Source organism: Semicossyphus pulcher, unplaced genomic scaffold (assembly GCF_022749685.1).
Source record: "Semicossyphus pulcher isolate SPU_LCO1_2020_fin unplaced genomic scaffold, fSemPul1.0.p SCAF_7, whole genome shotgun sequence".
In the NCBI taxonomy this organism is placed as follows: domain Eukaryota; kingdom Metazoa; phylum Chordata; class Actinopteri; order Labriformes; family Labridae; genus Semicossyphus; species Semicossyphus pulcher.
The window spans coordinates 15905943-15923295 of record NW_027211748.1 but is presented as its reverse complement, the minus strand read 5'-3'; the positions used below and the strand labels follow the sequence as shown (position 1 = coordinate 15923295).

At 39.5% G+C, this 17353-nt stretch overlaps 1 protein-coding gene across 1 annotated transcript in view; it reads right to left on the bottom strand.

The window, feature by feature from the left end:
* Window positions 1-14890, bottom strand: part of LOC138611965 (pituitary adenylate cyclase-activating polypeptide type I receptor-like) — a 39450-nt gene extending 24560 nt beyond the window's left edge. Inside the window, exons 1-2 of the mRNA XM_069685244.1 lie at window positions 14699-14890; window positions 13425-13533 (exon numbers count right to left, since the gene is read on the bottom strand). Coding sequence (XP_069541345.1) covers window positions 13425-13533; window positions 14699-14815 — 226 coding nt within the window. The 5' untranslated portion in view covers window positions 14816-14890. The remainder of the gene's footprint in view (window positions 1-13424; window positions 13534-14698) is intronic.
* Between the last annotated feature and the right edge of the window lie 2463 nt (window positions 14891-17353).

The window sequence follows — 17353 nt, the reverse complement described above, 5'->3', positions numbered from 1 at the left end:
AATTTCCGCTATAAAAATATCTCAAAACAACTCGACCTAGTAATACATTTTGCGGAGTAGTGTCCTCTCAAATGTTTCAGAGAAATCCATCGTGTTATTATAGGTAGCGTCACATTTAATTTGGTTGCCTGAGGAAGAGTCTGCAACTGTTTAATAAAGAAGCTAACGTTACTTTCTGCTATTTCACTAAAATGACAAAACATGAATAAACGTAACATGAATTAAACTTCGTCCTTGAACGTGAGTCCCGTCAGATTTTCATCAACAATGGTTGTTGTTTAACAATAAAGATAACAACTCCCGTGATTTCACACTACTTTATGACATCATCAAACTACCTCATTTGTTGTTGATGAAGATGGTGAATATGGTAAAAATCAAGTGCTCTATAGCTGTGTCCCAATTCAGGGGCTGTACTCTTTGAAGGACATATTTCAAGGCCGACTGTGTCATAGCGGCGCACCGAAGGCTGTCTCATTTTGAAGGCTTCTTTAAATGCGACCGACAAATGTGTCCTCCTCATCCCGGGCCACGGATCCACGGATTTACTGCGCGCCAATTCAAACAAGATGGCGGACTCTTAAGCAGCCATGGAAAAGTTTCTGGTTTCGACTCGATCGAATAGCTGGCAATACAAATGTTAAAAATAACGAAAGGGGCCTTGAGACGAATTATATTTAAAATAATAGGTTAAGTTACGTGACGTTCGTTATGATAGCTAGTTAGCCCGCTAGCTACCTGTTGCTAGACAACAGGGTTAAGGGGTGGGGACAGCTGGTTACGCAAACAGGAAATCCTCCTCTAGACCAGACCGCCTCATGTCAGTTCAGGCTTAGCAGTCTACGTTGGCTACGAATGACACATCCCCCGTAGACCGCGTCCCTTGAAGGAAGCAGCCCCCGAAATGAGACACAGCTAACATCTACATGCTAACATTCTAATTTTAGCATCTAGCTGAAACTGCTGCTTCAAGTGCAACCTCAAAGAGCTGCTAGCATGGCTATAGACTCTTACTCCTGTACCAAAATAGAGCTTCACTGCTGTCTAAAATAAAAACGTATTTTTATTTAATTCAACAAATCGAAGTATGAAAATGATTTTTTGTTCAAATGTTTGACCAGTCCTTTAAAATGAGTTAAATATAACTGCTCACAGTAAAGTCCCCGGTGGCGTGCACTGCAAGTAATTTGAACCTTCTGTTATCGCTGCTCACATTAATAGAAGATGGAGCTGTGACTTACAGGCTTGCACCACTCAGCAAATTTAACTCACTGCCTTATTTCCTTGTATCAACTCAGTGTATCGAATCCATTACCCGCGCCTTCTTCTGTGTTTCCTTATCTCACAGAACCCACCACGAGCATCCAATCAGGTGGTTTGAAAGAAGTGATGTCACTTCCAACTTAACCCAGAGGTAAAATACTCGGGCCGTGGTGTGTGCAATTATTCATGGAAGACCTGGGAGTGGGATGATTCACATCATGTTGCTTTGAAGCTGACAGTGGATTGTAAGTGCCTTCCTAAAGTGGAGGATCCAGGAGGGGCAGAGGGATCGTTTTGGATGCACTTTCAGTTCTCAGGTCTGTCATTTCACTGAGTGGAAGCTCAATGAGGTGTGGTCTCACGGGTGGGAAATGAGCTGCTGGGGTTTAGGTGACTCATGCACCCAAGCAAACACATCTTATATTTCACTCCTGCGCCGCTGTAGTTGCAGGATTTAATTAGTTATTTGTTGTTTTTTCTATTTGCAAATGTGCTATTTTTTATAAATTACAAAATAGATGATTTTATGAGACCTCTGGTATAAGTCAGCTCCATCAGGTTGAAACCAAAATGAGTTAGTTATCAAATAAGTGGTTATGAAGATGGCTGAATTTAACTTGTCTTATAACTAATATGTCTTTCAAGTTATTAAACCTGCATTCGGAAATATTTCCCTCCTGGCAGTGAGGGAAAATACAGTTTATTATTGAACCACTTCAATTTCACTGGTCTGCAGCAAATAAAAGCTACACCGACAGTAAGGTGCTTGTCTTTACTGTCAATAAGGGGCTTTCTTTTCGAGACTCTCAGATACATTTTTTTTTAAATTACCAAAACGATACCAAAAATGAAGTACGGGCGGAGACTGAGAGTCCATCAGATACAAGTGTGATGAAAAAATACATAAATGTTATTGGGGGAAAAAAGGAATGCTGACATTTAGCTAGCTTTGACATTAAATCATTTGCTCATACCACACTGTTGTTCGTTTTCTTTACATGATGATTTCCCTGAAACTAGTCGATTTAATGGGGGGCAGATTGGTGCATTAATTGGCCTACTCATCAATATCCAATACCACATTTTAGGTATTTAGTATTATGTCTGAGGCCAATGCTGGTTTCTTTCTTTACTTTCTTTTTCCCTTTTTACTCTTTTCTTCTCCATTCTCTTGTTGTAGTTTACTCCATCACTATGGATGCTGGCCCCTTCACCTCTGGCCATTGCTGGATGACATCAAATGCAGAACTACCACTGTGCCAGTGCAGTGTGCCATGAGTGTTCATTTACAACTTAAAGTCCCACACTCCAGTTTTAAGATTAACAAACAATTCCATAAGTATGGATTGTATTTATATCTCTGCCTCTTTATATGAGAATTATACAAATATATTATATAGTGCATCAATGTATATTTAGACCCATTCAGTGGCACATGAAAATCTCTTTAGATTTTGCACCCTGATGTATTTAACTTAGTTTAGGACCCTGAAAAAAACTGATTTTTAGATGACATAAAAGTCTCTGGAGGCAGTTTGTGTTTATAACTGAGCATCTGTGTACAGTATGCACTCCACAGGTATTTCATAATACTAATATTGCAAAAGGATTAACTGTACCTAAGCTGATAAAGATGGCATGTCTGAGTTTCAGTAATATATGTTTTTATTTGATAGGACAGCTGAAGAGAGACAGGAAACGTGGGGAGCAGAGAGCGGGGGAAGACACGCACCAAATGATCGGCAGACAGGGAGCCGAACCTGCGATCAGTGCGTCGAGGAGTGTAGCCTCTGTACATGGGGCGCCTGCTCTACCAGCTGAGCCAAACCAGCGCCAGTAATGACAGTTTTAAAGCCCCCTTTCCTTCCCATTGGATACAATACAACACTTTCCAAACAATCCGCCTTAGCAGTTGTGTACAGTCCTGTGCACAACATTTATATGTTCTTCAGGAAACACTCCTGCTGTGTTTACTTTGATTTGTCTGCTTCCTGTGTTTGTTGTTAATATTCTATTTTTGTGTGTTTTTCTGTTTGTTATTCAGCTCCTAGGAGAAGCATTGTCATATCACCTATTTATACAGCATGCAGAAGTAAGACTAGTTTACTGTTATTATTGGACCCATCCCTCATTTCAATTCATACCCTTGTAGTGCTAATCAGTGGCCCGTGCTATATTACTAGTAGAGGCCAGGGAGACAAGAGAAAACAAACTTGTATTTCTCTGACGACAGAGAAGCTGTGTCAAATTGTTTGTTTGGGGGAAGCGGTGCAGCGTGAAATTAAAGCATGAAATATTCACAGATATATAAAAGACGTTTTTGTACTAACAAATCTGGAGCCTTAGAAAGCTTCCTTTCAAAACAAACTTACATTGACATTTAGTCATGTGAATGCAGGAGAAGCACTGCTGTTGATATTTTTCAGGTGGTTCGGAGCTGGCTCGAGTAATGGACATAAAAATGGGCATTGATCCCAGGCCTGTTTGTGATCACAGCACTGTTTCAATCAAGGGGAGATGAGCTGAGCAGGTAACATCATACACTTACTCTGGTGTTTACTTTGAAAAATCAGACTTGATGAGCCCGATGTGACTTTAAATCAATCAATCAATCAGCTAATGCATTTTGTGTGATGCCTCTGGGTCCATGGATTGGATAAAAGCATTATGCTATTGTTCAACAGGGCTTCTATTGACTGTATTATTCATAATGGCATCAAGGCTTGGTAACATGTCCACTAAACTCAAATCACATCTCCAAAGCCTGATCAGAAGGCTGGAAAGATAATTGGCATGCTGTCAACAGCTGCTTTGGGTTTGATTGAACATATATGCCACGTCTGTGTATTCTCGAGTGTAGGCGACAACAGAGGGAGACAAAAAGGACACATCTTAAATAAAATGATAATAAGGACTGCATTACATTCCAGTCCAACAGTTCCTTTGATGTATAGATTACAGCCCTGCGTTTTCTTCAAGGAAATATCTGCTCTCGATTCCTGTCATCTATTGAGCGCTAACATGACAGTCCTGATGTAGCCATGTTGGAGCTAAGCCAGCTAAACATAAAGAAGATCTCCTCTCCGCTGAGGGCTTCCATCAACACAGAGCTGTAATCAATTATACCCCAAAATAACAATGCCTTTCCAAACGCCTTCCTGTCAAGAGCACCTTGATGTAAGGGGAGGAAATCCACAGTGGATACCAATAATAAAGAGAGCAGTAAAGTACATAAATCACTGGAGAAAGGTAGATTACAGTTCTTTTGATACCGTCGCTAAATGTCTTAGCTGTGGTAATTTGTATCAGGAATTAAGAGCTATATTCTCCAACATTATGGTTTTATATTTCACTGTGGTTGATGCCAGAATTGGATGTTGGCCTCCAAATTTTACATTTGGTAAGAAACATCCTCTCAAGCATATTGCACGTGGGTGGATCACGTTGAGTGTTACACAGATGGGTTTAATCCTAATAGGAAAACAGGCATATCTTTACAAGAGAAAACAGCTTCCAAATGTCATTTTCATGGCAGAGACGGTGGCACGTTTATGAGCACCTTGGTGGGCGGAATAAATAAAAACAAACAGCAGCATTATTTGTACAAACCAAGCTGCAGAATGAATGTCACTGTCACAGAGAGCCGATGGTATAGACCTGATTTCATTACTTAACTTGCTTAGAGAAGTCGATCAGGCAGGTTGTAGGATTACATTAAGCTCATGTTGGAGTAGACGGCAACAAAGCAGCAAATTAACAGTTAATGTTAGAGAGTCCACACAGACAGAAAAAGAATAGTGAAGGTAAAACAGTATCCAGGATGTCAACCTGGAGAGAAAGTGTGATAAAATTGCTGCGTTTCTGGAGAGTTGACGTGCACTGACATTCAGAATAAGGACTAGGACACATTCTGACATGTTGACAGCACGTAGGCTCACATGGGAAACAATGGATGTGGGTGTTTTGAAGAGCATCCCAAGCTGTCTTTGTGTGCTACCCTTAATTTTACAAGAACAAAGCTGGTTAGTTTTGAAGAATTTTCTCGTGATGTGTTACTTGACATGAGAAATGTTAAGTGTATGTTGTTAAAAAGGAGTTTTTTTGTTCTCCCTTTGTAGGAGGTGGCAGCAAAATGCCAGTGTTGTGACCAAGTCATCTTTGCTCAAGTCCCAAGTAAGTCTCAAGTCATTTGGTCCAAGTCTCCAGCAAGTCTCGAGTCACTTTTTCTTGGGCAAGTCAAGTCAAGTCACAAGTTATGTCAAGTCAAGTCAAGTCACTTTTTTTCCACCCAAGATACAGCACTCTTACCTGTAGTATCCGGTCTTTATAAAGAGAAAAGACAAGGTATTAGTAGCTCGTCTAATAATGATATTATTGGCCAATTTATATAACCTGTTCAAAAAGTTTGACTATGAATTGTATCTGTATTATCACAGACGCAGCCATGATGACGGTCTGCTCTCAGACCGTACTGAGTAGTAACGAGTATGACTGATGAGGCTTCTCTTTGGGGAAAAATCAGGTAGCTGGGGTCTTTGATGTTACGTGTTGCCATAGCGAGGAGTTTGAATGATAACCAGTCATCCAATCATGACAATCACATACCGGTGAGCTTTTTGAGTCGTCCAATCATGATTACCAGTTTGCGCTGCGTACATACATGACAGTGAGACAGAAACTCGACAACATTCAAACTTATGAACACACACAAGTCACCCGAGTCATCATGCCTCAAGTCAAGTCGCAAGTCATCAAAACAGAGACTCGAGTCGACTCAAGTCTCAAGTCCACATCTCTGCAAAATGCTAATTCAACATCTGTTGCTTTGAAAGAACTGAAGAAGATATTTCTGAAGACAATGACCATTTAGCTTATTTGGACACTTTGGTCCCAACTGAGACTGATGACAAGATTTGCTGCATACTCTTATGTCCTCAGTCAGGATAAATCGTATTAACTTTGTTCGTCCGATAATAGATTTATATAGTCCAAAAAACATTGGCATTCCCATTAGCCACAGCTGTACTTTGCGTTTTAAGATACAGTAATTGGCCAGCATTAGCATGCTAATACGTTAAACTAAGATGATTAAAATAAACTACAAATATATACAATCTGACAATTACTTACACTTCACTCAGCAACAATAAAAACTTAATACCAAACATGCTCAAACAACATGTCATTCAAATCACACAAAATAAAACCCAGCTACTAGCGTTGTGTGAGCATTTTAGCATGTTCTCATCTGCCTGCCTACACGTCCATAGTCCACCTGTGCTCTGGAGCCTGCACTACTTTTACTTGAGCATTCAGCTTCAGGTTCCTAAAATGTTACTTAAAATTCAGATGACACCAGCCTTCTGCAAAGGTCAGGTCCTGTGCTCTGTATGTGAACCAAAGGTCACATCCAGACTGCTTAGTTCAAGCTGTTGCTTTTACAGATTGCATGGTTTGCCTGAGCAGAGAAGTTTGGCTGTTTGTCGGGTACCGGGTTATTATATTCCAAGTCCTATTTTAGCCTGCGATTAACTTTAGAAAATAACACAATTATCTGATTGATTAAATAAACGTTTTTCCTCATTCATGCACAGAACAAAAGCTGCAGTGATTGCATCAAAAACCATAAATTATGGAAACTTATACTTTGTGTTTGGGCTTAATCACAGAGGGGATTTTGAACTGTCATGGGGAGAAAACCATTATGTCAGATTCCCCGATGTGTCAAACTGTTGGAATCCACAATTCACAGTCATGTCAAAAGGGTTGATGACTAATTTCAATCATTTCCTTTCAGATGAAGAAAAGGCTTTGTCACCCACTGAGCCGGGCTCTTTTCTTTGGTCCGAACATCAGACGGCTCTGGAGGAGGCTATACATTCAGGCACTTAAATGTCGCCTCATTTAGGATTAACAACATGATGTGGAATTACTTTCGACACCGAGTTAGAGCTTTCAGACGTCCCCAGAGGGGGAAACCTGAGGATGTCTTCACTTCTTGAGCAGATTGCATTTGACTTCGCAGCAGGATTTAATGTTTTAATGGAATTTAAATTTTGATGTTTAATGGACTTTTTTGGACCAAATTATTGTAAATTAATATTTTTGGGGGCTAAATATAAGACATTTTTAACAGCTTTACAGACATATTTCAACCGGGTAGAAACAGTTGGTTTGTCTTTGAAAAGAAAGTTAAATCTGCACACTAACAATTAATTTAGCATTATAAGCAGCATAAGCTTATGATACAATGAAATGAAATGTAACGTCGATATGAGGTCTGCTATTAATATTGATATACTACTTATTAATGATAGATAGGGGCGGTTTATGTTATGTGTTACCAATTTTAATTCCGGGCTATTTCTTAAGTTGCTTAATTAAGAACAAGACTAGCATCTAAAGATGAGCTTGCAGCACTGTGAGATTGAATTCACTATTTAAGCTAAATGCTAATGTCAGCATGCTAACATGCTTATAATGACAAGGCTAACATGCAGACGTTTAGCAGATTTAGTATTTTTAATGGTGGCTACCTTAGTTAAGCAAATTAGCATGCTAACATTAGCACTCAACATAAAGTAAAGCTGTGGATGGTGAGTGTTGTTAGTTTTATAGGCATAGCGGACAGATAACGGTTGTCACTTGCTGTTAGCATTAGATGAAAAGTTGGGTGTTGCCAAAAGGTATCAACCTCCAAACATAAACCTCTGTCAGGCGATTAGCAATGCTATGAGTACTTATCCTTTGGGAACCATGAATGGCTGTACCAAATTTTATGACAATCCTTACTACAGATGTTGAGCTACAGAATGTTAGCCTGGATGAAACTGGTGAACTCACCAACCAACAAATCAACATTTGGATCCACAGAGCTGCACCGCGAGCCTGGCTAAAATATTTTGTGCCATTCTAAACTAAATATCTTTGGGTTTATGAAGAAATCAACAGGCTTTATGGAAGCATCGATCCTGATTACCCAAACCTCCTGAGGGGGATTTGTCACTATACAATCAAAGGAGAGATGATGGCCAGAGACCATGCGATCCTGTCATTAGATGCTGAAAAGGCATTTGACAGGATCGAATGGAGCTACCTATTAGACGTCTTAAAAAGATTTTGTTTTGGGGAAAAATATCTTAAATGGATTCAATTATTATAAACTGACCCGGTAGCAGAAATTGCGTCTATTAACCAAATTTCAAAGCATTTTAATCTCAGTAGATCTACACGACAAGGCTGACTCATGAGCCCCCTATTATTTTTATTTGCTGTTGAACCTTTAGCCATGGCAATCCGTCAGTCATCTGACATTACGGGCATGACTATTGGTAAGACAGAACACCGTTTGTCTCTTTATGCGGATGATACTGTTTTGTTTTTAATAAACCTAGGAACCTCACTTAAGGAAGATATTCGGACAATTCTCTAGTTACAAAAAAAAAAGAAAAGTGCTTTGCTAATACTGAACAGGGAAGAGAGAGAAGGTCCCCAGATCCACACTCGGTTCACTAATACCCCAGAAGGATTCACTTACCTAGGCATTAGAATATCACCTGTCATTGAAGACATAATACCAATCAATTATAACCCACTGGTTAAAGCCATAGGAGAATCTCTAGAGAAATGGAGTCGCTGATCTCTATGATAGGACGTATAAATATTATTAAGATGTCTGTCCTGTCCAAGTTTTTGTATCTTTTTCAGGTGATTTAACTTCCCCTAACAGCCTCTTTTTTTTCTACTCTTAAGAAAAACACCTGCTTCATATGGAGCAACAAGCGCCCTAGACTGCGTCTTCCTCTCCTTTACCTGCCCTATGAACGTGGTGGACTTAAACTGCCTAGCATGAAGCTGTATTACTTGGCAGCCCAAGTCCGGGCAGCCATATACTACTTCCATACAGAGGTTCCAGCTTGGGTAAAGATAGAAAATAATGCAATACAACATCCATTGTGTCAGTACCTCTATTCGTCAGAAGCTAAAATACTCAGGAAAACGCACACAAGATCCATTCCTCAAAAACAATCAATATGGCATGAAGCCCACACCTTTTTAAATGACGCCCCCAAACGTTCTTGTTTCACACCTATGTGGGGAAATGAAAACTTCACTCCTGGGAGGCGTGACATGGGATTCAGACACTGGATGGAGAGAGGACTAAGCAAAATAAAAGATCTTTATGATGAAGGTACTCTAATGTCATTCACACTATTAAAAGATTAATTAAATTAAAAGATAAATTTGACCTACCTACCTACCTATCTTTTATGGTTTACTATTAGCAGGTTCTAAAGAAAACTCTCCCTCTTATCTGTCCGCATGGGAAATGATCTACAGTCAGACATCGGTGTAGAGGACTGGGAGGAGACATGCCTTCTGGCCCAAACTCAAACTATAAATACAAGATGCAAACTCCTGCAGTATAAATGGTTGCTTAGGACTTATATCACACCAGTTAAATTGCACCACTTTAATCCCAATATTCCCGACTACTGCATCAAATGTATGGAAGAAGCTGGTACCCTGCTACATTGCATGTGGAGCTGTCAAAAACTGCAGATATTCCGGAAAGATGTTCTTGACTTAATCTCTAAGCTGACAGAAAGGGTTGTTCCAGTTGAAGCTAAGATATGTTTGTTGCACATATACCCTGAGGATTTCCCAGCGACTGTAAAGGAACGTAAACTAATTAATTTCTGTCTGTTACAAGCTGAACGTGTAATTGCCTTAGAATGGAGGGAGATTCAGAGACCTACCTCTGGCCAATGGATTACAGAGCTGTCATCTAATTTGGCACTGGAAAAACTGACGTACATGGCAAGAGGAAAGGTTGAGGACTTTTACAAGATGTGGTCTTCTTTCCTAACTTTCATGAATAACCTAAATGTGCAAATGCCTAGAACTGGACAAGGACTGTTGCAACCACCTTTATGACCTCAAAATGGCTTATTACTCGTTCTGTGGCTAGAGTATTAGTATTGTGAAGTAGAAATAGAGATGAAGAGGATGACCGCAGTATGGACTCATGATGCATTGGATATATGTGTCTGTATGCATACTAATGTTCACTGAAATGTATGTATGCTCAATATGTAATGCACGTACTGATACTATTATCAATATTTAATTTACCGTAGATCTTATCGAGGGTGGGAGGAGCGGGGATTAGAAGGGTTTCTGTTTCTGTTTTGAGTGTTATATTGTTGTGTTTATGAACGTATGTTCATTAAAATGGAAAATCAATTAAAAAAAAAAGAAATGATGAAAAACAATTTACAACTGCAGACTAAACCAAAGGCATCAAAGAAGGCAGCTGGAGTTCTGCCCAAAAGCAATACATCTTAAGAAGCACTTGGGCCCATTCCCATAAAGAGTCAGACACTGATGACTGTTGCAATTTCACAAACGTAAAGTTAAAACTCCTCATGCCTCTCCAACTCTGCATTAGCACACGACACCTGCGCGGTCGGCATCACACTGATGGATGCACAAACACACCTACTCCGACAGTGAAACTATCAGCAGACATTTATCTGCGTAATGAGAAGAGGATGACGACTTAGCACCAAAGTGTTGTGTCGCTCCAGCGTTGGGAGACGTCAGGGGAAATCAGGATCAAATAAGTCTTGCGGAGGGGAGCTGCTTCAGTGTTTTTATTCTGGGGCAGTTTCTGACAGAGCGGAGCAGAGTATGGCTTCAGTGAGGAGGCTGGTTATGGTAACACACGGTGTGGCCTCAGGAGATGGCAGGTTCATTTTATGATGAATTGTGAAGCAGGTGAAGCCTCATGAGGAGAGAGAGCAGTTGGGTATAAGACCAGTATGATGATTAGTATGATGGTTTAATTACACCATGTCAAAGCACAAAACAGATTACAGACATAATGTGGATTCTCTGGTTTTTCAGAATAAGATAAAAAGATTTTATGATCCCACAAAGGAAAATAAAAAGGAAGTTTCATAAATCAGAAGTAATAAAAAGTGATTCATATTAAGCGTACATGGACACAGGATTATAACACGTTTTATGTAAACGTGCCTGGATGGGATCTGTAATATCTAATGTGTATTGTGTTGTGCTGCATCTGTTTCTTTAAATGCTGTATCTTTTTATATACATCAGCTATCTATATAACAGTTAAAGGCAGTTAACCTTTCTCCACCCACCGATCCACCTCCAGTACACAAGGCTACATGCTAAACTTTGCTAGTGCTATGAATAGTTAGATGAATATCAACGCCTATTATATGTCATCTATAGATTAAGACTATTGTGTTTTTGTACATTGTGATCTTTTAAAAATAGAAAACTCCCTCGTGGAAGTGGAAAAGTTTCTTCTGTTCCAATTAACATAGTGAGTCAGCAGCTTTTTTTATAATCAATTACATTTTTTTTACACACTTTTAAAGGAAGGAAGTAAAACATTTTTACTTTTCCAACTTCCCAAGTCAGAGGATTTGCTGCTGTTCTTTGGACATTTCTATTTGAGAGAACCTTTTCGAAATTTTCTGACCTTTTAGACAATTCGACTTATCATTTAATTAGTCCTCTTGCAAAAGAAATCCAGGCAAAATGCAGATAAAGACATTTTTGTAACATCCATTTAACTTTTTTCAACTTGAGTTTATCTGGTGACACAAAGACAGCTGTGCTTTCTGATAAAGAATAAACTTCTTAACGTTTCAACTAAATTTTGACCTCTATCAGCCATTGAAGTCATGTAAGTGTTTTATGGTCATATAAAAGTCTTAAAGGAATAGTTCAGACTTTTTGAAGTTGGGTTGTATGAGGACCTTATCAATATGAAGTGTAGTCTATTACTTACAGTAAATACGGGCAGAAAGGCCTGTTTGTACAGACAGAAGCTGATCTATGTACCGCTGTAAAATTGGGTGTTGAGCAAAACGTTATAAAAGCCCAAAGAAAAAGTCTGACCAAAAATATGAATATAACATAAAACTATGTTTTTCTTAAAGGGGCCATATCTTTTGAATGGGAATTCTCATATTCTGCATGTGTTTCACAGTTTTAGGTGTTTATTGTTCACAGTGAAAAAGTGAAAAATGCATAATTTCGTGTTTTTCCAGAATTACATTTTTAAAAAGGTCGACTCTGAAATGGGCCGTTCAGAACAGCTGCAGGTTTCTACGTAGAACCTTGCTTTCACTGAAATCGACCAATAGTCATTCACCTCAGGCTGCCTCTTGCACTAGCTTGTAGCCAAGTCGTTTTCAACTTACCATTCTGATACCTCCTGGCGCTTCTGGCTCGTACACATAAGGCCGAATAACTGATCCTACAGCAGCCGTGTTTTCTACAACTTTGGAGTGATGGTGCAGTGTGCCGGCTGCTCCCCCATGTGTGATCACACGTGGGGCTAAGGTCTAACCTTTAGAATGGCAAAACAGCTTGTTTGTTTCAGGAGGAAGGAGAGGCTCCGAAAAATAATGAAATTAAAATATGTATACAATTTTTAAAACGAAACAAACTTTACCAACATGATTTAAAAACGCATTCGAATAACAGGAAATTGATTGCATAGCTTAAATATGTCCCCTTTAAGCGAACAGTTTCGACTGTAACACGCCGTTGATTAGCCGTTTAGGTCAGAAATTGCTGTGGCTAGCTAAACTGATATCAAACTTCACTTTTTCCAGGCTGTTCAAAGAGTGTCCTGGTCACCACATATATTTGTAAAAATTCAAGATATAGCGTACACTCGAACTGATATTGTGTTTTTGGGACTCTTAAAGTGGCGAACATACACTTTGCTGTAACCCCGAGTACAGTGCTAAATAGCTTAGCGTCTGTGTTGTTCTCCAAACAGGAGCAGTGCTGACTGCCATCTAATACAGTCAAGTACCTCATACAACATTGCTTTAAAAAAAACTATCCCTTTAATGTCTCATGAATGTGCTCTGGCAGAAATGAGTTTTTCTACAGAAAGTTTCCCCTTCATCATTTAACTTCCTGGGTGTTTTTAATGAGCTATTTGAGGTCTCATCTCTGCTTCTTTCCCAGCTCCAACTCTGCCTTTTAGCCCACATGTCTGCTGTCTATTAAAAACCTCTCTCAGTGCACCAAAGCTTCCAAGTTATCTCTCAAGTGTGTGTTTGTGTGCAGAAACACGGAGAAGACAGCATCACACATGAACCCACCGCTTTGCTCTGTCTGGTTTTGCTCTTCGCTGCTCCTCATCTGACTGCAAACCTCATGAGCCCTCAGGTGCTGCGAGACAATGGCGCAGTCCGGATGAATCGCCTCTGCCTGGAAACACGAGATGACTTTAGTTATCTACACAGAAGCAGGCACGTGCAACACAAACAAGCCGATACTCTGCTTCGCTGGTGGCTTAGAGGAGTTGAGATGATGAGGGAGTGAGTGGGTGCAGCCATGAAGGGAAACGTGAGGAAACAAGTCATTATAAACTCACACACCTCTTTGCATAGATCAGGTAGATCTAGAAGGTGTATTTTTAAAGAATTGAGACATGTTTGGTCATTAAAACTTGAAAATATATATAAACATCTTTAATTTCCCACTTAAAGCTCCTGTGCGCAACTTTCAGTTTGTGTTGATTTTGGCGACCCCTGTGGACAAAGCCGTACCTCTTATCTCTTTGCTGAATTTATCCTGTAGAAGTGGTGGTTTTGAACCAAAAAAAAAACGCATCCTGCTTTCTTAAACAGTCACATGTATCACTCACTTTAAATATTTGCCCTGGAAAATGTAAACAAAGGCAGCGTGCAGTTAATCGCTTCATTTGACACCTACCCCCCGCCAGCAGTTTCAGGCATTAAAAATAACTATATAGAAATAATCAACCTTGTTGCTGATGGTTTGGTTTGCTTTTGTAGGTCATATAGAGTAATCAAAATAAATTTCAGTCTGTTTCATAACCATCAAAAAACTCCTCACAGGAGCTTTAATTTAAGCTATTTAAATTGATATTTCGCCCTTGTTATAACATTATTGTTCAGGGCTAAACTCATTTATTTATTTATTTATTTAGCAAATGTTTGCTCAAAGCTTGCAGACTCTACACAACATCTGGATAATGTTTTTTCTTTTTTAACTCATTACTCCATGTTTTCCGGTTAGTTTTGCCTTTGATTAATGCCAGATGGACGGAAGAGATGGTTTCAGGTCGCTAATTAATGCTAGCAGCTTAATGAGGACATTTGCTAACCCCACACCTGCCGCGTGCTCCAAGGAGCCACAATATTGGACACAGGATAATAGCATTGAAAATGTCATTAGGCTGCAATTAAGTCAATCGATTCCTAGTTAGGAGGATTTTTCGCTTTTGAAATGCAGAAGCAAAAAGGTGAAGTTTGGCTGCACTTTGAGTCGCTGTAAGTCAGTTCCTGAGTGCTGGTGCAAAGAGAAAAAGAAGGTATTAACAGTGAAGAAATACAAATATTGCACTCACAAAAGGTCTCTGCCACAGATGAAGATAAAAGATGAGGAGTATGAATTTGTCCCGTCGTCCTGGCAGCCCCTTGCAACACATTTCCATGTTCTTATCTGTCCTTTTAATATCCGTCATCGGAGGATATAGATGATGAAGAAGATGATGCTGTGGGTGTAAATCCAGGTTATTTGTTCCTCTGAGCCTCTTCAAAGACACTTCTTCTTCTTCTTCTTCTTCTCCTTAGCCTCGGTGAGAGAATTCACTCTGTCAACCTAAAATAGATGAATCCCCATCCTCCCTGCGAGCTGCAAACTTGTGGGAGCGAAGAAAAGCTGCTGCCGCACATCTGCCCCTCTCTCTCCCTCACTCTCTCTCTCTCTCTCTCTCCCTCCAAATCAGGTGAATGAAACTCTCCATTCAGAGAAAGATGGCAGTGCGTCCGCGTGATAAAACAAACAGCCAATGGCCTGATTTCATGTCACAACATGTATTTTGCAAATGTTAATGACTTCCAGACGTCACAGTATATCGCACAGAAAACCTGCATAGTGCCTGGTAGGGGAATTATTTTATATTTGGAAATCTAAACCTAACAGTTACTCACGGACTACTTGAGTGCAGTTTTTAGAGTAGCCTACATGTGGACCTACATTTTCTGCCACTTTATACTTACGCTGCAGAGCCATTCAAAGGCAAATATTGTACGTTTTACTCCACTAAAAGTATCTGCAACAGTCCAAACCCCATACGAACTGTAACCGTACATACTGTTTGCTGGTTTATTGTATAACTTAAAATCCTATGTATAAGCTCTTCATATGCTTTGTTTGCAAAAATCTTAATTTGTAAAGTCAGCTGTTAAGTACAAATTACAATATTTCTATAGAAGTAGAAAATAAGAAGTGAATGTACTCGTACATGGAATGTAAATGTTACATTACGCCACTGAAATATCATTAAAAAAGTGTATAAAGTAAAGGACTGGTCACACTGAGTTTATCGGTTGTAAAGTTTGTGTCGTGTTACGAAAGGGTTGTTTGTGTTCTCCTTGATGCCATCGTTGAATAAAGGAAATATCTCCATCTTTCTCCACTGCAGCTGGTTTTTGGTGAGGGATTTACAAATGAGGCCATGTCAAGCAGTTTGTCCAAGCAGGTGAACATGTGGAGCAGGCCGGTACTAAAAAAACAAAACTCTTCCCCACAGAATACAACGACAGGAATGTAGGATTTAACCTTCGACTGGACACAGGCTTCTCCTCTGGAGCCACTTAGTCATTTACCTACAGAAACATTGAAGGTCAGGTGTTCAAATAAAGCTCCTCACACAAGCAGCAGAAGACCGTGGTTATTGCTTGCCAATCCAAATAAGAATCTGTGTCCAAGTGACCTCTGTTAAAAACAAACTTCTTGGTGTACGAGAGAGGTGAATGGGCTTCCCATAACGCTGAACCGAAAACACTGTGACCTGTTCACAAAGGGTTTGTTTGATGCCCCAGATGCATATTGACATATTGGTTGTTTGCATTTAAAAAAGGATGTGCATTTTAATTCAGTGGAACCCATGTAAAAACAGTGCTTATGTTGTACTTTAAGTGAAACAGAAGTATTGAGCAACTGACAACTCGATAAAAAATTGATTGATCTACAGATCATGTTGATTAGTTGATTAAGTCGTTTGGTCAAATACTTCAAGCAAATAGCAAAAATGACAATCAAAAGTTTTCAACCCCAAAGTAAAGTTTTAAAACATCGTAATCTGTCACACCAATAGTCCAAACCTGAAATGCTTTCAGTATAAAGTATAACTAACAAAAAACTAGCTGGATGCTTTTTCTTGTGTTTGCACTACTTAAAGTGGGAGCGATCATAGTTTTAACAGCACGGTTTAGAGGGACTTTTGTAGCTTCTACTTCAATCAAGTTGATAGTCTCCACGCACAAGAAGAACCTTAAGTGACTAATATTCTATGATCCTTTAAAACCTGTGTAATAGCTTGTGATGGCAGCCTTAAAAGATGAAACAAACAATGTGCCGACAGTGACGTCTACATTAACATGTCTTCTTTCCAACTTCATCATTACCATAAAACCGACGGCACACAAGAAACACACAGCTTTTACCACAGCAGTTTTCATGCTATTGCAACCACAGGCCTTTTCATGTCACTTCAGGGTTTCTATTTTTGATATGAATGCAAAGGGGAAAATCCTCTGAAGGTATGTAGTTCTTGGAGAAGCTCTCAGTATGATCCAACAAATCCAATACAAGACTACAAAAGCCAGGGGGGAAAAAAATCACATTTGAGAAGGTCAAACTGTTGATGTTTTTAGTTTGAATCTTCATATTGTAGCAAAAATAATCCTTTTTAATTCAAGACCTTACGCCCACAGTTTCTGTAACACGACATCCATAAACTGCACAAAGATTCCTCTGACAGACAACCCACTCAGGGCTGTGATTGCTCTACATGATGACGGTCTAACAAAAGATCTAAAGCTATAGTGAGTGCATGTTTCCATTTGGTTTTCTTTCATGATTTCCTGTGTGAAGAAAATACCTCCCTCAGTGAAAATCACTGGGTCATATTTAACCCAGTTTGGATCCAAATGGCACCAACACAGCTCTGGGTTAACTTTGTCCTCAGCCCAAACACATGGATGGATTTGGACCC